The following is a 23,446-nucleotide window of genomic DNA, read 5'->3' as shown; positions in this document are numbered from 1 at the left end:
GACATTCATACATAGTTAAAGAGGTCAATATGCCGTCAAAAATAAATGAGGATGTCTATATAAAGATGGACAACATTTTATGGACTTTAGATGTAATTATCGGTTTATTTTTCTGACCTAAAGATATTCAATGAGATAAGAAGATTTGATGGTGACCTATAATTAAATTAGAAACACTAATGAGATAAAGAAGATTTGCTTGCTTTTGGATTCATTTGGCATGAATCATCTCCCAACAACAAAAGGGGCAAATGGTTTTAGGCTATTGTCCTTGGTTTCTTACAAGATCTTACATGGGGGAGTTGCTGCTTGATCTAGTTGACCAATACATATCTCAGTTTATATATCTTTGTTTGGAAAAAGAACCTTCTCTTTTTTCTTTATTTTAAGCCATCCTCTTTTGAAAGAAAGTTCTCTTTTTCACATAGAATCTTGATCATACCACATTCTTTGTTCTCATATGGCCATCTACATGTTAGTCTTATTGAACATAACATACTTTGATATATTTTCTTCTGCAATTCTTTCTAATCCTAGAGTAGTGCAAGGTCTTTTGTTGTTTTCTTATATATATATTTATCGTCGTCTAATGAGTAAGATATCTCACGAGTAATATATGTAAAAAAAAAAACAGTGATTACTATTTAAACTAAATAATCAGTTAAATGACACTTGCCTTATATTCTATTTCTTGACTAGGATGTCTCATTAGAAGAAAAAAAAACTATACTTTGTTCCTAACAAACATTACCTAGAATATAATAAGTGAGGACATGCAAAGAAAAAGAAAATCCTAATCTTAGAAGCTTTGAAATGTGAGGAGTTAGAAGCTATATGAACTCTTCTTATTAATTACCTATTATGTATTTTATTTAATTTTTGGGGGAATAAACAAAGCTTCCAGTATTCTTTAAACAAGGATGGCAGATAGATGGCAGATGAACCCTGCCTACCTACCCAAATGGAAGTGGAGGACAATAACATTGTCATAGTGATAGTGGAGGGTTCCACCCCCACCCCCACCCCCATGAAGTAGAAAAGATTCCTTTGGTCTTCATGAACAACATGACAAATCTCCAGCTAGCTTGCAGTCATGCATGCAGTCAAGATCTTCCTCCCTTCCAAATCTGAGAGCTTTTAGTGATCTCTACATTCCATTCAAAGCTGGCATGCAAGCTCAAGAAAAGTACTCTTTGTTTTTTGTTTTAGTTTTCTTTACCTAGGAGCCAAATGTTCTTCATCCTTTCTGGATAATGTGGACTTTGTTAATCTTTTGGATTGAATTCTGTGACACCTTTGGTATGATATCTGATGTTTTTCTTCTTCTTTTCTCCATGCAAAACATGATCAGGATTAAATAAATGGGAAGGAATGTAAGACAATGGTTAGAGAAAAAAAAAACCTAAAAAGTGAAACAAAATAATTAGTTCAATGCCAAGTGAGCTCTACCTGTTGTTCTTCCTTATCGTTTTTTTTTACTTACATACAATGATAAATGCAGGCAGGAATTCTCTGTAACCCAGAAAAAAGAAGGGGAAAAGGGCAATAAGAACTAAATTGTATAATGAAGAAAGGCAGCTTCAGAAATGTTGTCAGATAAAATTGATTATGCCAGTAACTCCCAAAAAGTTGAAATAAATGTTGCAGCCCAATGGCCCCAATAAAAAGGACTGTACCATGCCTGGTCCAAGATACAAACAATTACAGAGTTTGCACAAAGCCTTTATGGGGCTCATTGAGCCTTTATGAGCATACCTTTTATGTAAAAGAGAAGAGGGGAAATTTTTTCAATATTTGCATAGTTTGATAAAATGTGAGTGACAAGTACCTAAATGCACATTCTCCTATCTACCTCTTCCATAAGCTAGAACACTGAGTATATACATCAATTTAGAGACCACCAATGTTGTATCAACTAATCGAATAATAAGGTGGAATTGCATACTCCAATATTTTTCTTTGTAATTCAATTACATGAAAATAGACGATGTCAACACAAACACAGATGGATTGGATCAGATCCATACTTAACGTGAATTTCACAATCTACTTAACCCTTGAAGAATTCTCTCCAAAAAATCAAATAATTTTACAATTAACTCTTTTACAATCAACTCTCAAAAATAAAAGGAAAAGGTAATCAAGATTTTACAATGACCTCTCCAAACTTTTTCAGCTTCTGTACTGTAGTTCTTCCTTTTTAGTTTTGTTACGAGTTATACTACAATTTCAAAGGCGCTGCATACTTCGCACTGGATGTAAAGTGCAGTCAATCCAAATTTAGTATGCATAGAGAACTTTGGTGTTGCTTTGCATCCTCTGTCTAAATGTTCCAAGTGTACTTCAGCTAATCGATCTCGCAAGAAGTCCAGGTTAACCTGAAGGAACGAGATAAAAGAGATGAGAAGAATCTTATATAAAAACCAATCTTCTAAAATAATTACTTCACAAATCCAATGTTCCTTAGAAGTCTTATTTTCTAAAAGAAATGCATGAGTGGGTAATGTCCAACCTTATCATCTCCAAGCTCAAGGTGCAGGCTACAACAACTACAATGTATGAGATGATGGGTCTCTCTAAGCTCTCCTTGTTTGCAGATTGGACACCATACTCTGTCATTCTGGACGGCCTAAAATGAATATTTTCCCAAACAGCAGCCAATAAGCAACGAAGAGTTGATAGATTCAAATAAAACAGGAAAACTAACTGAATGTATGCCTTGGAATAATGCAGCAAAATCAACAGGGAGCCATTATAAAACATTTGACAGGAACAGGTAAAAGATATGTGTTCCAATATAAAAGCAATGCAGATTCTAACAATTAAAACCTGCCATGTGAAGCCAAAGCCACTAATACTGAGTAGTGCTGTACCCTTTGCATGCTGGCAGGGCATTTATGTGGATAGTATTAAAATATGCTGCGAGCTTTCTAAACTATAACATACATCTCCTACTCTAAATATGACTACACGTAGGCATCTATGTATTATTGTGTTATATATTTATATTTAACCAAACACACACCAGCAGATTTTCTTTCCATGTATTGCACATAGGCAAAGATGGAACGAATACATTTCCCAAGTGTTGTACCACTAACTCTCAGTTTCGCAAAAAATGTCAACAAATAGTTAAGTAATACCAATTGACAAAATTCTGGAGTAAGCCACATAAAGTACATCCTAAGTAGTGGTATACTAAAAGAGTACATTGTTGCACCCTTTGTATGCGTGCAACATGTGCATGCAATGATCTTCTAACTAGCTATTGTTCCAAACTGTTTCAGTGATTAACATGTCTAATATCTTACACTGATTAAATGCTCACTTTAATGAGGGCTACTCTGGCAGAACAATAGTTAAGGTGCAATTTTAAGTCAATTAGCACATTAGTAACAGTCCAGCCCCAACGACTGCACATTCTTTGAAGAGGAAATCTGAAGTTCAGAAATCCCAACTTAGAAATATTATGTGTAAATCTTGACAGTGTTACTCATGGAGCAACAGTGTTGCAAACTTCATGTAACTTGATAGTGCTACTCAATAAATAAATGGACAACAACAATGTATAAATTGTAAATCGAATTAAAAACAGTAAAACACCAACATGTGCTCATGAACGTGAGAAGAAATAACAATATGAGCCTCTCCATTTGCATGGAACTATTTCTAAGTAGATGAGCAAATGGACAACAACTATGTATAGATTATAAATCAAATTAAAAACACTGGCATGTGCTCATTAAGCATACCTGTTTATCATTTAGTTGCATGTGTTCAAAAGCTGCCCTAGCTAAGTATGCATCTTCTTCTTCGAAGACCTCTAGCTCTGTAATGATTAGTCAACCATTTATGACAATATTAAGGACTAATTATTATATAAATAAAGCTCAATGAGAAGCTAAGCACATACTAATTAATGGAATAATTAAATCAGATACTTTGAAGAGAATATAAAAATCTAGGTCTCATCAGAAAACCAGTTTCAGGTACTTTACATGTTATTGACAGGTAAAAACTTACTTATAGAAGTACGAATTAATACTAGATAACCTATATTATTCTTATCAAATCATCCTGAGAAGTAGGAAACAGTACCAAATTCCAATGATGGGGAGTACCACAAATTTAAATATATCTATGTTTCATGTCCATAATGAAAATATACAACATCAAAATAGTTCAGAAAGAACATATAGCTGTCAATTTTCACTCTAATTCTGTTATTGATAAAAAAGAAACAACAAAACTTCACCTATGTCCTTCAACAACTCCAGTGACTAGTATTATTACTTCACCAAGATAAGAAATGTTTGCTTGTTTTTATATAAACAATAGTTTAACATAGAAGCACCCTGGAAGAAAGCAGCATCTACTTAAGATGAATGCAAAAGAGTGTAACAAAAAATCCAAAATAGAAGGAAAAGCATGGTCAATAAATAGTTCAAGATCAAGGTAAGTGTAATAATGTTCAAGAAGAATCAAGATGGCGTTTGCCATGAGAATTGAAAGAAAACATAATTTTGTGAAGCTTAATAGATTATTTGGTGTATTGAGTATGACGAGTACTTGACTCAGTAGTCAGAAAACATATACATACACAAGCGTTTGTATCGCTAGTTAAATATATTTCTTGAACCTGCTATGTAAGTGAACATTCTGCAATCCAACTTTCAGATTTCTATGATAAAGCAAAATGTGCAGAACGCTCCCCCATCTAAACCTAAATTTTCAAGCAAGTAAAAGAAACTAGTAATTACCTCTTCTGATCATTTCTTCTCTAAGATCTTCATAAAGAAGTCTTTCCATCTCTAGCAATAACTCTTCACTTTCAGTTGACTTAGCTGTGAATTGACCATCATATTGCCATATGAGATCGAGTTCTGCGCTCTGGCTTTCATTCATAGATGACTGCTTGATTTTCTGCAGCTCATCAGAAACAATATCCCTGAATGCAGAATCCACAATTTCCTGTTAAATTGGCAGTGAACGTGTAATCAGAAACGAAAGAATTATAAACAAAGTTCAAGATTTTAAATATTACTATATAGATGAGAATAGACTGAACTGATTATATATATATCATTTGCCATTGTATGCAGAAACTGAAATCATCTTCCTCAAGTTGCATAAGAAAACCTTCCATATTTTTCTATGGTGTGGTGGGTGTGCCTGATAATAACTTTATACCTACGTACCATAACAAGCAATCTATCAAAATTATTTATCACTGCAATTGATTATCAAGACATAATGCAAAGCACTGGTGCATTCCACTACAATGGCATACAGTTCAATACCATCTAATGCATCTAATTCCAGCAAAATATCAAAATGAGTCAAGACATGAAATACATAATCACCGGTAAAACCATAAGCTGCCGTTCTTACTATTCCTCTTTGTCTATCTGAACTGACTATTAAAAGTTTTGATTTCCATAAGGCTGGACCTCAATAAGGCATCCATATTCTAATAAAGCCTCTGACATCTCCAATATCCTAGATATTACAGGCAGTTAATTTTTGCCAGATCAGTAGAATTTTCCCTATTTTCCTATATATGTGATACACTTAGTTAGGGTTTTTTCTTATTGCATTATTTTTATTAAAATAAATTTTCTGTAGGTCGCGTTCGAATGCAGTTGGGGCGTTCGAATGCATTTGTGAACGCCTACATCAGGTTCGCAAATACAGAGAACACGTAATACGCGTTCGAACGTGGTCGGGCGAGTTCGAACGCCTGCATCGCGTTCGCACATACAGAGAATGCCTTTTGCGCGTTTGAACGCGATCGGACACATTCGAATGTGATCGGGCACGTTCGAACGCGATCGACGGGAATCCTCTAAAATTAAGGTTAGTTATATTTATTAGGACTTGTTGGCTAGCCTCTATAAAGGTATGGATGGCCGCCAAATTCATTATGCTATTGGATTATTAATTTCTTGCCTCTTATATTCTCTCTATTCTCTCTACCCTAATCTCTCTCCTCCCTCTTCACCAATCTACTCCCTCTACCGTTGGTAAGGTCTCTCCTAACTTCTAATCTCCCTCGGCTGTCGAGTCCTCCCTCTTCTTTGGGATCTCAATTACTTCTTCCCCTTCGTTTATATCCTTTAAACAACACCACTCATCCACCCTCATCTCCATTATCATCTATAACTCCAACATCCACTCCACCCGTCACCACCACTATCATCCGCAATATATCGTGTTTTTGTCTTAGTTGCAGTTCGAATCTGCGAAGGGCGTAAATACGAAAAACGTAAATTAGGGTGTATGGATCGATTCTTTCGTTAATTTTCGACTACGGGAGAATATTTGGTGAATATTTTCCCTAGGTTGCGCGGACAGCTTCCTACAATAAATTCAGATCTTAAAGGAATTGTTCTGTGACCCTATCAGTGATATCAGAGCCTATCAGTTTAGTACCGTAGAACCCATCAATTTGGTATCAGAGCCAGGCGAACCTCAGACCTCCATTAATGGTGAAAATAAGGAAGATAACATCAATAAGGAGACCAATGGAGAGCACACCGACAAGGGAAGACTCAATCCACGATAACCCAAACTATAAGGCTGATTCCCTTGGAGCGACCACAGTAGGACCGAGCCAACCAACGTCTATGGGTGTAAATATGGGCTTGGCGGATGAACTTAGGGGCATGTTCCAAACATTGCTACATAGAGTTATCGCAATGCAGAATGATCATAATACTTTAAAGAAATATGTCATGAACCGATCGGCTTCGGCATCTCCTCGACGAAGATTGATGCCTCAAGAAGGACCAGTGGTGGGACCACACTGAACCGATACCCTACAAGTCTAGGTGCGATATGTTAATATCAATGATCTTCTTTTATCTATGCCTACACATCATCCCCCACCTCTAATACAAAATCTAAGACCGATGGTGGTGGAACTTGAGAGGTGTGCGGCACTGGTGTGCTTCGTCGATAAGGAAGATTGACACTTTGAAGATGAGGTTGATCGCTTCGGAGATGGTGATGAACGTGCTCGAGGATTTAGAGAAGGAGATCAACCTGCACAAAAGTTCAGACCTGAACTAAGGATCTTTCACAAATCCGACAATACTATTCGAGGAAGAACCACATGCTGGGACTTTCCAAAATTCCAAAGTGGTGATTCAACAGATTGGGTGTTTCAAGTGGAGCAATACTTTGATTGTCAAGGGACAGCGGAGGACACAAAGGTCTAGATGGCAAGCTTTCACCTCCAAGGAACGGCATTGCATTGGTATTGATCGATTATTCGTGGTGGAGGATTTATCGGTTGGGCTAATTTTTGTAGAAAGATTACGCGTAGATTTGAGACAATGGCATATGAAGATTTTGCTGCCACATTAAGCAAGATAGTTCAGAGGACGACCGTATTGGAGTACCAAGCTAAATTTAAAAGAGTTAGTAGTCGTTGTGAGCCACCTTGGCCCGAATCGACATTGATGAGCACATTTATTTTAGGGCTGCGGATGTTCGTGTTCTTTATCCTACCACTCTTGAGGAGGTCTTTGAGAAGGCCGTGAGGATAGAGCAAAAGCATAAGGCTCTTAAGATGGCAGCAAAAACAAGTTGAGGCAATCGAGATGAGCGATTTGCGCCTAGAACGTCGGCTAAAATTCTGCAGGGTTCAAAGACAACAACGCTAGTACTAGACCACAACCACCTTTGAGACCTTCCGATGTTATAAGAGGCACAAGACCCCATGTTCGAACTCTCACTCTTGTCCAGGTGGAGGAGCGAAGAGCGAAGGGCTTTTGCTTTCGATGTGATGAATGTTTCACTCCCGATCATCGGTGTTCCAAACCGATCGGGAGTGTGATGCTTATCAACGGTCTCGAGGAGGACGATGAGGTTGTTGGCGATGGAGATTGTTCAGAGGAGGTTCATGAGGAGGCCGTGGAGAAGGGCGTGAAGAAAGATATCCAAGCTGAAATATCGATGCATGCATATTCGGGTACTTCCGCGCCGAGGACATTGCGGGTAGATGGACTCGTTAGAAAGCATTGTGTGCATATCATCATCGATTCGGGGAGTACACACAACTTTCTAGACAAGAGGTTAGTGAGGAGATTGGGCTTGGATGCTAAATTGACCACAGGGTTTGACGATGCTATTGGAGACGGCACGAAGCTTAAGGCGGAGAGCTTGTGTCGTCGGGTCGGTATACGGGTGCAAGGACACGACATCATAGTGGACTTGTATTCGTTGGCGCTGCGAGAAGCGGACATTGTCTTTGGCACTCGGTGGTTACAAAGTTTGGGACTCGTCACATTTGATTTCCGGAGCATGTGGATGAAATTTAAGCAAGGAAACAAAGATGTGCGGCTTGATGGCGTTCGGTCTTCGCCGATTCCAGCGATGCAGCCGATGGTGGGGTTGCCTTGTGCGTATGATTTGGCCTATCTTCTTTAGTTAGGACCAAGAAAAACGAGCCTCAAATGAGTCCAGATATTACCATCAAGTTGTCTAATTTATTAGACAAATTTGCTGGACTATTTAAGGAACCAAAGAAGTTGCCACCGAGGCGAACGACGGACCATCGCATAAAGATTGTACTCGGGGCTGCACCGGTAAACGTGAGGCTATATCAGTATCCACATGTGCAAAAAGAAGTTATTTCCAAGATAGTAGCCAAGATGTTGGAGCAAAGCCTCATGCAACCAAGTCATAGCTCTTGCTCATCGTCCGTGCTATTGGTACGAAAGAAGGATGAGACATGACGCTTTTATGTCGACTACCGGACACTAAACGCTATCACCGTCAAGGATCGGTATCCCATTCCGGTCATAGAGGAGTTGTTGGACAAGCTTGCAGGGGTGACCATATTCAGCAAGCTTGACTTGAGGGCCGAATACCATCAAATTAGAGTTCACCCGGCGAATGTGCATAAACTGCATTTCGAACTCCGGACGGGCACTACGAGTTCCAGGTGATGCATTTTGATCTCACCAATGTTCTAGCTACTTTTCAAGGCCTCATGAATGATATATTTTGGCCTCTCTTGCAAAAGTATGTTTTGGTATTCTTTGACGATATTTTGGTGTATAGCAGGACTGAATGGGAGCATTGGCAACATTTGGAGGATATGCTAAAATTATTGAAGCAAAACCAGCTAAAGATTAAGAAGTCCAAGTGCCTATGGAGAGTACCACAAGTGGAGTATTTAGGCCACATCATCTCAGCGGAAGGTATAGCGGTGGATCCTCAAAAGGTAGCATGCATGACCGTTTGGCCAATCCTTATTACCACCACAGGATTGTGAGGATTATTGGGACTGACCGGATATTATCGTCGCTTCATCGCCGGAGATGTTGCTCGGTTACATGGCATGCCACACACGATTGTCTCGGATCGTGATCGTGTATTTATGAGCGACTTTTAGATGGAGTTTTTCATATTATAAGGGACTTAATTGAACTTCAGTTCGGCTTACTATCTACAAATGGACGGCCAAACTGAGGTGGTCAATCAAAGCATTGAGCAGTACTTGAGGTGCTTTGTTGGAGAGATACCGAGACGATGGTTGGAGTTCTTACCGTGGGCGGAGTGATCTTACAACACCGCCTACCACAACAGTATTAGCATGACTCCATTTGAGATGGTATATGGGCGCACGACTCCGACATTACGCGCTTATGATCCAGTGGCATCTGCAAATCGGACGGAGGTGAACTTAGCTTTGATGGATAGAGACCACCAGATTAAAGAGGTTGCGTGCCCATCTTAAACTTGCTCAAAATCGTATGAAGCAAGTTTATGATCGCAGTCATAGGGAGCAGGAGTTCGACATCGGCAGTTGGGTGTTTGTGAGGATACAATCGTATCGACAGGTGACCTTGCGCAAGCCATTCGATGAGGCTACATGGGAGTTGGAGACTAATATCTTGGAGCGTTTCCCCGACTTCACACCTTGAGGGCAAGGTGGGGGAAGCGTGATGGGCTGATACACTTAGTTAGGATATTTTCTTATTGCATTAGTTGTTTATTTTTATTAAAATAAATTTTTTGTAATTCGCGTCCAAACGCGGTTGGGGGTGCATTCGAACGCATTTGTAAACGCCTATACCAGGTTCGCAAATACAGAAGACGCGTAACGCGCGTTCGAACACACATCGCATTCGCACATACAAAGAATGCCTTTTGCACGTTCGAACGTGATCGGGCGTGATCGAACGCGATCGGCGAGAATCTTCTAGAATTAGGGTTAGTTATTATTTTTAGGGCTTATTGGCTAGCCTATATAAAGGTGTGGATGGCAGTCAAATTCATTATGTTAGTGGATTATTGATTTCTTACCTCCTATCTTCTCTCTATTCTCTCTACTCTAATCTCCCTCCTCCCTCTTCACCAACCTACCACCTCTACCATTGGCAAGGTCTCTCATAACTTCTAATCTCCCTCGTCTGTCGAGTCCTCCCTCTTCTTTGGGATCTCAACCACTTCTTCCTCTTCGTCTATATCTCTTAAACAACACCACCCATCCACCATCATCTCCATTATTATCCATAACCCTAACATCTACTCCACCTGTCACCACCACCATCATCGGTAATATATCGTGTTTTCGTTCCAATTGCAGTTTGAATATGCGAATGGCGTAAATACAAAAAACGTAGATCAAGGAGAATATTTGGTGAATATTTTTCCTAACTTGCGCGGACTACTTCCTGCAATAAATTCAAATCTCAAAGGAATTGTTCCGTCACCTTATCAGTGGTATTAGAGCCTATCAGTTTGGTACCATAGAACCCATCAATATGTTGATACTCCCTACCATGCTTAGATTGTCAATTTGGCACTTTTGCCTTAACAAACTCACACAACTATCCAGTAAATATTAGATCATGGGATTATTGTGCATTCTTGCTGCAGTTTTACAAAAAATTAAACTTATTCGCCATAGGCTACCTGCAAGTCCATCTTCATGAGACAATTACAGAACGATAGCAACAAAGCTGCTCTCTAGTTACCTAGAGAGCGAGACCTAAAAGAGAAAAAGGTAGGGTAAAGTGCAGACCTTCTCATTTGGAGTTTGGTGTCCATTTGTCCTAATTTTCCATAGCAATTGGGCTCTCTCCTTTTTGACTCTTCTTAAGCAATTCTGGCTAAGCTGCACAGATCAAGATGGAATTTTTAAACATACATGCAATAGGAGAAGACGCAGTATTCAAATACTAGCTAATCCAATTTAACCAACTACAAAGAACATGTATAAAGAAGGATAAAAAAACATACTATGCTTCAACAAAAGAAAAATTAACTCTTGACACCGAACCGATCCACTCTTGATCGAACGAAGACTACCCAAGTACTCAACGATTCAAATCGGTAAGAAACCACAACAACCTATACCTTCTTCTTCCAATTGGGATGTTTGGCTTTGAGAGATGCTCTTCTCGGTCGATTCCCATCCATTCAACCTCGCTATTTGAGCGTTTTTTATAATCGAACTCTTCTCGACTCGCTTGTTTCTTTCTCTTTCCCGCGCCTTCGTAGTCGTCGATGGAAAGAGGAGGAATGGAAAAATTGGAGCCTTCTACTCGAAAGAGGGTTAACAGAGCGGAAGAGGAGGCGGCGAACCGTCGGTACGATTACCTCAAGGCTCAAGCCCGTGTTTAATGGACTTTTAAGGCGAAACGAGTCGATCGGCTTATCCTAACATGTGAAGCCGGCGCCGCGTTGCTCAAGTTGCAAAAAGATTAGAAGTCGGCAGTTGCTTCCTCTTGGCTTCTGTAAGTGAGAGTTATTACGCCGATTACAAAGATTACCACAAGTTTTTTATTCTCTTCTCTCTTTAGTTTCTCTTATTTACCTTAGAAAATTGCCATCTTGTTCTATGAGAAAGGAGGGAGAGAGGAACCCTTTTCTACCATTTTTTTATTATATAAAGAAAAAAGCATTAGAAATTGAATGTGTGCAAGATTTAATGATAAAGAGCTTCATTTTGGAATATAAACCATTTATACAATAATCTACTTTGATGACATTTCCATGATCTTCTACAGAAGTGATGGTATCTTTTCTTGGATCTGACCAGCTGTTTTACTTAGGCATGATGGCCTCACTGCTTTGTAGTAGAAGAAGGCCATGATCTTTGACCACTCTTCTGCAGTCCTGACAACTGAAACAAGAGAGAAAGCAAAACTATGAACTTCTGGAATCAATCTCACCAAGTATAGTGTAAAGACTCAAATGTTCATACTACCTTTGTCGCGATGCAGTATCTTCCCTGCTTTTGTGAAGAGGATTTCAGGAAAGACAGATACCTGCAGAGCATCGACTAGATCATGTTCGACGCAAGCATCTATCCCGACACACTGCAATGGTATAATTGTCATCAGAAATGATAAAATGTTCAGAACTCATATGCCATCTTATTCAAGCATCTTGATCATGTCTCTTCTTACTCTTGGTGAAGGCAGGCCAGATTCCCAGAATATTTGCACTGCTTTCTCGAGTTCGTTCCTGGCCATCTCATTCTCCTTAGGCCTATCAACGGTACCAAATGCTCTCGTGGGACATCAACAAACACTTAATGGTAGCAAATGAAACATTGCACATTGTGAAGAAACAAACCTTTTGTATCGATTGTGAACGAGTATAATCAGAGGATTGAAGTCTTTAAACACAGTATCCTCCCATTCTTTCGTCGTGATATCCCTGATCGGCTGGATGTAGTTGTCGTCCTGCCATGCAATCTCCTCGTCGCTGTCGTAATCTTCGTCATCATCCTTCTTGACATTCTTGATCGTGATCTTATTAAAGAACTGATCCAAGTTGAATCCCCGCCCATCAGCATCTTCCGGCCAGTCTGGATCCTCCTCTTCGACCACTAAAGTATAGTCTTCCAACAATTTCTTCATCTTGATCTTCCTTTTCTCTGGGTCAGTCTCCTCCTCCATCTCCGGGTTTGTATCAAGCATTTGACGGATTTTCCTCCTCATTTCCTCCCTCTCCTCCTCGGTCATCAGCAATGGGCCATCATCATCTTCATCATCGTCATCATCGTCATCACTCTCCGTATCATCATCGTCGTCATTGCCAAATACTAATTCAACAGCTTTCGAAGCTCTTGGTTTCTTATCACCGGAACGGGCAATTCGCTTATACCTGGATGAAGAAATCTTGAAACAGGGATTTGTGGAGCGCGAACGGAGCGTGCAAACAGGAGGAGGAGAGAAGCGGAGATGGGTGTCTTCTCTTAGACATAGTGTCAAACACCTGGAGAGCAATGGCAAATGTAATGCCATTCTGCGAGCAAGAGAGACAGAACAAAATACCCACTAAAAATCTCTACTCTTCCCAAGCTTTCCTATAGGAATTAGGCAGTGAGGGTGTCAAGAAAGTGAAGACTACTGCTGAGAACTCACCCTCGTTACTGCTAGTGAGTGTGTGAGAGCACAGAGAAAGCTCACTTTCTGACGGATTTGGGAAACAAACGATGGGGATCCATAATATCTCTTCACCCGACCCACATAACTACTCATTTTTAAAGGGAAATTTGCATTTAACGCACTATATTTTTAAGTATTTTTGGTTTACACCCTATTGTTTTTTAAAAAAAATTATCTATGGTTTATAAACTATTTGCAGAGCACACACCTAGGTTAAGTTAACTATATACTAAAGATTTTATCAGATATCCTTAATCAACCTTATCGACTCTCCTTCTATTCATCTCTCCTATTGGAGAAGAAATTGATGAAATAAGTACATCATAAATATGAGATCTCGATGGAGATTGCATAACAATTGTTTGATCATAGTACGAAGACATACCACATTTCTTGCTATGCATCTCTAGATCCATATAATTTCATCGTTATTTTCAGTAACATAACTAATAAATATGCATTTCTCTACCTTGACATCATAATTGGTCCGCTTTACATCTGATACGTGCACATAAGCAAAACTTGAAAATATACGATAGAGAAGGTTTCATTCTAAACAATAATTTAAAATGAGATTTCATACTACAAAGCTCAATGACATGACATGCATATATCATTTCCTTTGCCTATAATTTCTTTCAAAAATTTGAAAATCATAACTAACACTAAAATATTTCAAAAATATGTTGTAATTTGCGCTCCAGCACATTATTTTATTGTGAAGTATGACCACCCGTCAATTGCTTACCAATTTCATATTTCTTACAAAAGCCTTTAAACTCTTTTGAGATGTATTCATTATCACCATCTCTTCTAAAGTATTTGATCATGCTTTTATACTCACCTTCTACTATTTATTTGAACTTGCACTTAAAAAAGGCTTTCGACTTTTCTTTATGAAATACACATAAGAAAATTTTAAATAATTATCTACAAATAAAAGCATGCATTTAAATTTGAAATATCTCAGTGACTATTTTGTACTAAGATATCTGTGCAAATAAGATCAAACAGTTTTTTACATTTTAAATTGAAGTTTTCAAATGGTAAATAACGAAACTTTCTAAGATGGCACCTTCACATACACTATCAACTATAACACCGTTGAGATAACTATCATATACTCTTCTTTAAGCATTTGTGCTTTTATTTATCAATTTTTACATGTGTCAATCTTACATGTCGTAGACTAATATTATCATTCTTGCTAGTTTTCTCCGTATATAAAATTTCAGCCAAAAGAACATAAATGATTTTATCTACTTTCTACAATGGATGACATCGACATCAATATTCCAAAAATTTTACATAATTCTCACATTATGAAGCTCAAAGAAAAGATATTAATGAAATCCTTTACATGAGAAATAAAAATAAGATTTTTATTATTATTATTATACCTAGTACATAGAAGACGTTCCTCAAAGTGGAGTTCATGCATCTCACAACACCATTTTGCCACCTAATGAACTAATGTAGTTAGCAGTGATAATACTATCATTTCCTTTATGATATACAAACTTATTGAATTTAAACTTATTATTCGTCAAATAATAAGAGCACCCCAAGTTAACTATTCAATTATTATGGTGGCTAAAGTTAGTCAATACTTAAAGATATTTAGAGTCACCTTCTGACCATCATGGGATTCAAAATAAGACCTTGATCATGCTCTTGCTCTTGCTCTCTTTGAGGTTCTCTAGAGCCAATGTTTACATCTTTGAACTTGCCATACAATCTCTTATGATATATCCTATCTTTCCACATCAATAACATTTCACATTCTTTATCATTTAACATTTATTTATATAGCTTGAGTCTTCACCTTCACTTATCATTATATTTGTCTAGCATTTACTTAAATCACTCTTATTTTTTTAGTAAATGAAGCCTCTTTTTTATCATCTCTGTTAGAGATCAAACACTCCACCATCTGTTTTGTAGTTTTTATTAATTGCTAAGAAAATTCTCGAACTTCACTATACTTTGTTTTTCTAGCCCAATCTTATAGTGAGAGACAAAATGATGATATTCCTCTCTAAGTCCCCAAATAAAATGAATCCAAACTAAAGATTTCAATTTTCGCACATTGATTCTTTAATTTTAAAATATACTCTCTAATGTTTATGCTCCGTTGAATTGTATTAGACAGACAATTATTTAGAAATCATAATTGAGTTTAATATCTCTTTATCAACAATTTTTGAAACGTATTCCAAATATTATTTAGTGTCTTAGTCTCTAAAATATGATCAATTATTCGTTATATCTCTATAAATAGATGTCTCTAAAATAAACAGTCTTGCCACTTCTAATAAGTCATCTATTTTTTTTTTTTTTCTGTTACTCTCGCAAATGGTCTTCATATAACTCTTGGGTATGCCTCCCATTTATGAATTTCATAATGAATAATTTGAATTTATGAGTCTTTCCATCTCAAGAGATAAGCCTTCCATTGAATCCATAGTAGAGACAATTCAACAAAATCCTTGCATGCACAATTTAAAGTACTTTCCTTTTGTTTTCCAAAGGTGCATGATCTCTATCTCACTAAATAATTCTTATAGTTACGATACCATGAAAAAGAAATCAATAGCCTCAAATATGAACACCTCCTTTTCTAAAAGTGTAAGAACTAAGATTTTCTACGCATTTAAAATTGCGCGACCATAAATAAAAATAAGAATGGAGAAATAACCTTATAATAAAGCATCCAAACAAACGTAATTAGTATAAATTATAATATTTCTTAAGAAATAACAATAAAAATATAAACCCACAATACTAATTTTTGGAATAGAGAAACCAAACTTATAAGACAAGCTCAAAAGAGATAGAATAGAAAGTCATACGGGAGCTAATGAAGAAGATAATCTAAAAACACTCACACTCTTGAATCATCTTACACATACTAGCTTGCTTAGTTTTATATAACTAAATAAGACCTCTAAATAACAAGATTTAAGCTATTCCCAAAAAGTCTCTAATATGAAAACTACTAAATTAACCTCAGTACCGATACATCAATTAGTTAGATGAAACAGCACTTCAGTAAATATAAGCAAGTTTAGCACTAATATTTGATGGTTATTAGCATCTTACTATAGTTTTTACGAAATAAGCCGGCGATAGATTTTTTTTAAGTATATCATTTTCACGTAAAATAATTCGTATAAGTTACTATCTAAATCAGCGATTTAGGGAAACTACTTCCATTACAGATAAAAATTTATATCGCTGATGTGGGTAACAAGTGCTTTGGTAAATAGTTTTAAAACTAAGCAAAAGGGTAATCTCTTTTTTTTATCAATAAGACAGGGCTCCGGTGGTTATTTCGGCAGGTGACCTAAGTCAGTAAATGGATCAATGAGGTTGGAAAGATCAATGAGGTTGATGTACTTTTGGGATGTTGGCTGGTAGCATTGGTACATGATTGCATATTAGCATGTGATGACATGCTTATCTTGGGAACCACTTCATTCCATTTGCTGCAGCAGTGCAAATAGTGGGTGAAGCTTTGTTCCTCTCTTAAGCTTTTGTCCCTAAAAGAGAGGACAAATCCTCCTCAACTCTTCATCATATCTATCTCAAAGTGTGGATTACCTCCATTCCATTCTCTGGTAAATTCTCTTCCTCACTATAGTGAGATACCTATGACTACAATGCAGGTGAAAGAGAATATAGGGCACATACCTATGAGTAACAAAAGCTATTGACAACCATTATACATTCCCTTTGGAGTAAGAAAGATGGCGCAATCTAATGTTCATGAAGACGGAAAGATACATATTCTCCTATAGAGCTTTTCTCTGTACTTGAGCTGGTGCAAGCAGCACACTGCAATATATATTGGAAGAGTGCAACACAGGTGCTAGTAGTAGCATTAATTCTCAGTAGTTTGCTGCTTGTTTTATTTTATGATGATGGTATTGCATTTGAGTCCTTGCATTCCTCGTGTACGTATGAAAACCGTTACCTCGATTTGTTCTGCAGATCTCAGTCACAGACCAGCACATATGCTGCAGTCCTGCCGTCTCTCGAACTCAATCATCTGTAGCTCATTTAAGTTGCAGAAGGGCACACCACTGTTCCCTCCATTGAATCAGGCATGACTTGCTAATGTTTATTCCACCCCAAGTACATTTTTTGTTTCATTTAGTAAATAAGAGTACATTATATTCAATCAGTTTCTATGATAACTTTTGAAGAACATGGCATGTTAAAATGATAATAGAAAATGAGCCCGAGTTTGAATCCTTATAGTCCTATTTGTAGTTAAGAAATAAAATCTCCACCTGTTTAGTTTTTCTTATGGGACTTTGAGGGCATTGTTAGAATATAAAAGATTAAGTCAATCATTCTCTATCAGTTCTAAGATTTTAGAGAAAATGGTGAGCTAATACAAATTAAACTAAAAGAATACTAGCACTGTACTCATAGTTGATTCATAAAATAAATTCTCAGTAAGAGTTCTGCTTTTAGAATTAATGGAATGGGTTACTGAAATGGTTTAAAATTTTATTGATTTCTTTTGTCTATATCAAAGGCATATATTTTCACCTTTGCCTTGTGAATCTATGCATTAATACTTAAAGTTACAATAGATCTATAATTATAATTTGATATTGCACTTCATCACTTTATCATAATAAACGTAGTCCAGAAATCAGAAACTGATTCTTTTGTCCAAAATTTTTAATAGAGTGTGTTGGCAATCATACTTGACGATGGATCAGAGACAAAGTTGTATCCATTGACAAACAGAAGATCGAAAGGAGCTATTCCAATATTGGCACATTACAGGCTAATCGATATTGTAATGAGCAATTGTTTCAACAGTGATATCAACAAGATATATGCTCTTAGCCAGTTCAATTCCACATCCCTGAGTTCTCATCTCTCAAGATTTTATCCCGGTGTTGGACCTGGGAAGGAGAATTTTGTGGAGGTTCTTACTGCATATCAGAGTCCCGATGACCAAGGTTGGTTTAAGGTTTGTACTAACTACAAGGCCTAGGTGCCAGACTTGTTCTTCTCTGTCCTCCTCTATTTAATCTTGAGAGGAATAAGAGACAGAGTGATGATATACCGCTATTATTCCTAGCATGATTGATGATGGCTATCGTAGAAGCTCTTATTTGCCATGTAAAAATGTTATTCCAGTGACTAACATATTATAGCTGCTCTGTAAGTATTGCTCCTTTAACGGCTAAACCTGTCAAAAGAACTATAATGTTTTTATCCATGAATTTGCATTTCGCTCGCAGATTTTGTTTTCTTAAAAGAAACAGTACTTCTGAATTCAAATGCAAAATTTAGTAGGATTTCCAATTATTTGAATATAAATATTAGAGTTTAACATTCTGTACAATATGGAAGCCTTCGTGAAAAGGATAATTATTTTGATAGAGCAGTAATTATATTGTTCTCCATATACTTGGTCCACTAATATGTTAGTAATGCAGTGGTCAAGGACTAATTTCATGGTTTTCTAATTGCAGTAAGTGTAATTATTATAGAAGGATTTAAATATTTTTAATTGCATTACTTTCAAGCATTAACTAGTTAATGGCAATATCTATAGAACAGATATATGCAGCTTACTGAATTCATTACTTCTGACACACCTGCATATATCTTGTTGAAATACTTGAGACTGATGAAAGTGGTTATCTAGGCTTATCATTTGTTCTCAGGGGAATGCTGATGCTGTTAGAAAATGGTTGTGGGTATTGAAAGGGCATTCACTTAAGGAGTTCTTGGTTCTTTCTGGTCATCATTTCTATGAAATGGACTACGGAGAAATTATTAAGGCGCACAGAGAAAGCGGAGCAGATATCACAATTGCTGTTTCACGTCGTAAAATGAGGCATGATCCAAATGCTGATTTTCTAGTTTACAACAACCAAAGTGAAGTTCCTCACCTCACACTGAGTAGTAAAAGAGAAGAAGAACAATATGAAGATGTAAGTCTTTTTAAAACCTATAATGAAAAGAGATGCTAAAATTCTTTAAACAAAAGTCACCTAATAAACTTGTTTGGAATTTTACTAATTCTAACTATACAAGTTTGATATTTAACATATGTAACATGAAATCTTACAATGCTTGACTTAAATGTGAATTTTAGATAGGAAAATCTGCAACAGAAGATGTCTGTGGTGCCGGGAGAATGGGAATCTATGTCATTAAGAGAGATGTGATGATCAAACTTTTGGAGAAAGACCTCCCTGAGGCTAATGATTTTGGAACTGAAGTTATACAAGGTGCAACTTCCATGGGAATGAAGGTTAGTGCATCATTTTTCTGCAGGCGGCAGCATGACATCTTAATTGCGCTAGAAAAAGCAAATACTTGCATTTCTCACACCTTTGCATCATCTTCAATCCAATTAGTTGTCTGAGATAGTAAGAAAGTCCATTAATGATATAGCTCACATTTTCTCAGGTTCATGTTTATACATTTGATGGTGAATGGGAAGATATAGATAGTATTGATGCCTACTATCACTTCAACATGATGAGTACAAGAAGAAAGTCATCAATCTTCAAGTGAGTACATCTGCAGATAAAGAATAGAGAATTAATTTGACCAACTAGGCGACAATTGTCTTACGTTTGCCACTGACAACTTATCTTTGTTGCAGCTTGCATGATAGTCAATCTCCTATTTTCACCGTTCCACAGTGCTTACCACCTAGCTCAATTTCTCATGCTACAATAAGAGATAGCATTATTGGTGATGGATGTATCCTGAATGTAGGTTCATTCCTACCTACCATCATTTTGGTAGCATATTACATTTATTTTAATCGATATCAATTTTAATTATTACATCCATGCAATATTCTTAACTCAGCTCTAGCTATTTCGATATAAGATAAGCCGTTAAGCTAACATAAAGATTTCCTTTACAGAGGGGAGCACATTATAGCTATATATATCCTTGATGATGTGATAACTATATCTTTGTAAAGAAAGTGCAGCTCTAAGCACTAGAATTGATTACTGAATCATTGACAGAACTGCGTAGAAATTGTTCCGGTAGTCTAATTGTCAACAATAGAATTCCACAATAAGTTGGAAACATCCAGTGAGACTGCTCAAGTGTCTAAGAAGTAAAATAGTAGTGTTACATTGGGTAGTATTTTGGCATGGTTTTCACCAGAATTTGAAATTAAAGCCCTCAAAGTCATACTGAGTTTATCATAATAACCTTAAGCATTTAGTGGAATGCAATAATAGAGCACCTTTTTCCAGCAACTGTTCTAGAAGTTATTCTTGTCGAGGAGTAATTTTACATAGCATTGATTGAATTACAGTAATCAAATAATTCAAAAGTGATATGTAAGCATCATGATAATGATAGTTTGATCAAATTTTCAGAAGGTAAGAAATAGATAATGAGATAGTAAGGAGGAAACGAACTTAAGGCATTCGATAATCCTAAACTCATAGTTCTTGCTGTTGTTTTGGAATACATATACTGAAACGAGTATGCTTTATTCGGTGTTGTTTTTCATGTAAGTAAGATAAACAGCATTTCATTCCACGATGAATTTAACTCATTTTTACTACCTGCCTATTTTCTGCAAAGTATGAAAAGAGAAACTGGTGATTGACCATGCTCTTCGTTATCCAATTATTATCATAGATATTCTGCTAATTGAAAAATGACATACTTTTATTTGATTATTTCAAGAATAGAGATGCAGGATCAGCAATTCTGTGATAGGTGCACAAACATATGTTGGAGATGGAGCAGTAATTGAAGACTCTGTTGTCATCGGTAGTGATTATTATCAAGTAAGGCCCACTTATAGATATCTTTGATCCTTCCTCCATCCAATGAGCAATGTATGGCAGCTATTTGGTACTTTGCTCCAGTCCTAACATGTCTAACTTCACCCACAACATATTATTCTCAAAGTATGCAATTGAGTTAAGTTTGGCCATGATCCTTTTTTAAGCTCGTTCACCTAGTCTCTGGAATAATTTTTAGATTTGTGTGCTGCTAACTTTGCATCAATTCATAAGAAAATTACACACTTCTGAATCTGAGTTTCTCCATACTTGATAGACAGGCGAGCGGCAGAATATGGCGACGACCGGAAGCTCAAATATGACAGTTGGAATCAAGGAGAAGACTTACATTAGAAAAGCGATAATTGACAAGAATGCAAGGGTGGGAAGAAATGTCAGGGTACTGTAAGACATTTAAGTATACCATCACAAGTAGTTATCTTGCTCTTCACTAATAAACTTTAACATAAAAGCTTCAAGGATAATAAAGTTCATTTGTTTATATAGTTATACATTTGCCATGATATCTTGGTGAATGAATTCTATGCTGACAAAAAGGAAAGTGCAATTCAGATGGCATAAATGCATTCATTAACTTTAATTGTCTTCTTTTTCACTAAGCAGTTGAGAACTACTAACACACACTTAGTCCCAGCACTTAATCTCTTATTAATGACAGATTGTGATTATGTTTGATGATTACAGATTGTTAATATAGATGGAGTCCAGGAATGTAACAGAGAAGCTCATGGCTACATCATCTCTGGTGGCATAGTTGTTGTGTTGAGGAATGCAGTGATCCCAGATAACAGCATATTGTAACTGCCCAACTGCCTATTGGCAGGATTATCTCATTTAATTTGTTTTATTACTTCCAACTAAGAATTAAAAGTCTACAGAAGTATTGGGGTGATGCAATTTCTATACCAAATATCAATATCCAATTGATGAGTATTTGACATTATAAAAAAAAAAATTCTCTTGGCCTTGTGACAAATATAATTGGCATTGTATCAACTTGTAAGTTTTGCTCCAGATTCTCTTATTTTCAGAGATATATCTTTGATGCAAAAGGTTGATGTTAAACTAATATCAGAGAGCCCTAATCACATTGACAGCATTATAAAACACAACACATTGAAGAAGACCTGAGCCAATGACCTTCACATAAGTGAGACAGCTGTTGTTTTGAATGACAAATAGCTCTGACCAGATTAAAACTCAAGGTCTCATGTTCTAATACTAAATTAACTCACTAATTATTTAAAAAATTTAAGTACTAGCCTTAGACTTTTTATACTCTTAACTTTCATATACAGGAGTAGACGAGTAGTGGATATTATTTAGAATACAAATATAACACAAGATAGATAGCGGTTATTAGTTTTGATTAACTTTTTTGTTTTTGTTTTGGAGAATTGGAAACTTATTGGATCCTAGTTCTGTCATTGACTAGCCAACCTAGGACTACTCTTCTGTTCAGCCTCCTTTTGTGCTGGTTGACTTACTATAAATTTGTAGGAATTTTTATATAATTGCCACTAAAAATATTCAAAATATTATATTTTTCACTACATTCTTTAAAATATCAGAATTATCACTAATATCTTTTGATTCTTATAGAATTATCTTTATAATTAGTTTTTAACAGAATATTCCTAATATATTATTATTAAGGTTAATAAATGCATTTAAATGACCAAGATACCCCCTTTTTAGTTGACTGTAAAATATTTATTACTAATTTTTTGTCTCACATAAAATAAATATTGGGTATAACATTGGATAGCTTTTAAACTATTTTTAATAATATATACAAAGGTAAATAGTCTTTTTATCTAAATTATATTTTAATCATAATTAGTTAGATTTAACTAACATGATGATATTTTTAAAAGAGCATAATAATTCGATGGCCATGATTATGATATTATAAAAAATGTAGCTGCAATTATGATATTTTAAAGGGTATTTTATAAATCACAACTCTATAATTTTAATTATTTTGTGATTTACACTTCATCTTTTATGATTTTGTAACCCGATATAATTCTCATTTAACAACCTAATGCTATTTTGACTAACTAATATCGACCAAATTACTAAAATACTCTTACTACTATTTTTTCTCCTCTCTGCCTCTCATTTCAAAAATGCATGGGTAATTTAGGTATTTATAAATTATTTAATATTGATAACTGAATATTTCTTTGCTGGTACGGAGGGTGT

The 23,446-nt window shown here is 36.3% G+C and overlaps 3 protein-coding genes across 5 annotated transcripts; 1 reads left to right on the top strand and 2 right to left on the bottom strand.

Moving 5' to 3' along the window:
* Positions 1 to 1,906: 1,906 nt before the first annotated feature.
* LOC140793071 (uncharacterized) lies at positions 1,907 to 11,619 on the bottom strand. Of its 2 annotated transcripts, none has more exons than XM_073144427.1 (6): positions 11,374 to 11,619; positions 11,039 to 11,131; positions 4,761 to 4,971; positions 3,753 to 3,829; positions 2,513 to 2,629; positions 1,907 to 2,378 (listed from the first exon to the last, which is right to left on the bottom strand). In XM_073144427.1, exons 1-6 carry the CDS (start codon positions 11,434 to 11,436, stop codon positions 2,217 to 2,219), a joined length of 723 nt encoding a protein of 240 aa, XP_073000528.1. In that variant the 5' UTR covers positions 11,437 to 11,619; the 3' UTR covers positions 1,907 to 2,216. The 2 variants fall into 2 exon arrangements, with proteins under 2 accessions (XP_073000528.1, XP_073000529.1); XM_073144428.1 differs by having other exon boundaries at positions 4,761 to 4,948.
* A 324-nt stretch (positions 11,620 to 11,943) lies between these two features.
* LOC140793070 (thioredoxin-like fold domain-containing protein MRL7L homolog, chloroplastic) lies at positions 11,944 to 13,502 on the bottom strand. 2 transcript variants are annotated; one of them, XM_073144426.1, is made up of 5 exons: positions 13,392 to 13,473; positions 12,598 to 13,242; positions 12,429 to 12,510; positions 12,227 to 12,338; positions 11,944 to 12,142 (listed from the first exon to the last, which is right to left on the bottom strand). In XM_073144426.1, the coding sequence occupies exons 2-5, from the start codon at positions 12,987 to 12,989 to the stop codon at positions 12,021 to 12,023; spliced, it is 708 nt and encodes a 235-aa protein (XP_073000527.1). In that variant the 5' UTR covers positions 12,990 to 13,242; positions 13,392 to 13,473; the 3' UTR covers positions 11,944 to 12,020. The 2 variants fall into 2 exon arrangements, with proteins under 2 accessions (XP_073000527.1, XP_073000525.1); XM_073144424.1 differs by having other exon boundaries at positions 12,598 to 13,502.
* Positions 13,503 to 17,291: 3,789 nt separating this feature from the next.
* Positions 17,292 to 22,090, top strand: LOC140792711 (inactive glucose-1-phosphate adenylyltransferase small subunit 2, chloroplastic-like). Its single transcript, XM_073143869.1, has 9 exons — positions 17,292 to 17,521; positions 18,118 to 18,408; positions 19,112 to 19,381; positions 19,546 to 19,704; positions 19,863 to 19,966; positions 20,062 to 20,173; positions 21,122 to 21,220; positions 21,495 to 21,617; positions 21,923 to 22,090. Exons 1-9 carry the CDS (start codon positions 17,333 to 17,335, stop codon positions 22,037 to 22,039), a joined length of 1,464 nt encoding a protein of 487 aa, XP_072999970.1. The 5' UTR covers positions 17,292 to 17,332; the 3' UTR covers positions 22,040 to 22,090.
* Positions 22,091 to 23,446: the final 1,356 nt, after the last annotated feature.

Source organism: Typha latifolia, chromosome 7 (assembly GCF_019914945.1).
Source record: "Typha latifolia isolate L0001 chromosome 7, TyphaL0001v2, whole genome shotgun sequence".
NCBI classification, from domain to species: domain Eukaryota; kingdom Viridiplantae; phylum Streptophyta; class Magnoliopsida; order Poales; family Typhaceae; genus Typha; species Typha latifolia.
This window is presented reverse-complemented; position numbering and strand designations above follow the sequence as displayed.

Coding starts and splice junctions, on each gene's coding strand:
- LOC140793070 (XM_073144424.1), bottom strand. CDS start 13,271: ATGGCATTACATTTGCCATTGCTCTCCAGGTGTTTGACACTATGTCTA. Junction 12,339..12,428: donor CTGGCCTGCCTTCACCAAGA/GTAAGAAGAGAC, acceptor ATACCATTGCAG/TGTGTCGGGATAGATGCTTG. Junction 12,143..12,226: donor GATACTGCATCGCGACAAAG/GTAGTATGAACA, acceptor CTCTTGTTTCAG/TTGTCAGGACTGCAGAAGAG.
- LOC140792711 (XM_073143869.1), top strand. CDS start 17,333: ATGATGATGGTATTGCATTTGAGTCCTTGCATTCCTCGTGTACGTATG. Junction 17,522..18,117: donor TGTTCCCTCCATTGAATCAG/GCATGACTTGCT, acceptor AATTTTTAATAG/AGTGTGTTGGCAATCATACT. Junction 18,409..19,111: donor ATGACCAAGGTTGGTTTAAG/GTTTGTACTAAC, acceptor ATTTGTTCTCAG/GGGAATGCTGATGCTGTTAG.
- LOC140793071 (XM_073144427.1), bottom strand. CDS start 11,436: ATGGATGGGAATCGACCGAGAAGAGCATCTCTCAAAGCCAAACATCCC. Junction 11,132..11,373: donor ATCCCAATTGGAAGAAGAAG/GTATAGGTTGTT, acceptor TGATCTGTGCAG/CTTAGCCAGAATTGCTTAAG. Junction 4,972..11,038: donor ACCAAACTCCAAATGAGAAG/GTCTGCACTTTA, acceptor CCAATTTAACAG/GAAATTGTGGATTCTGCATT.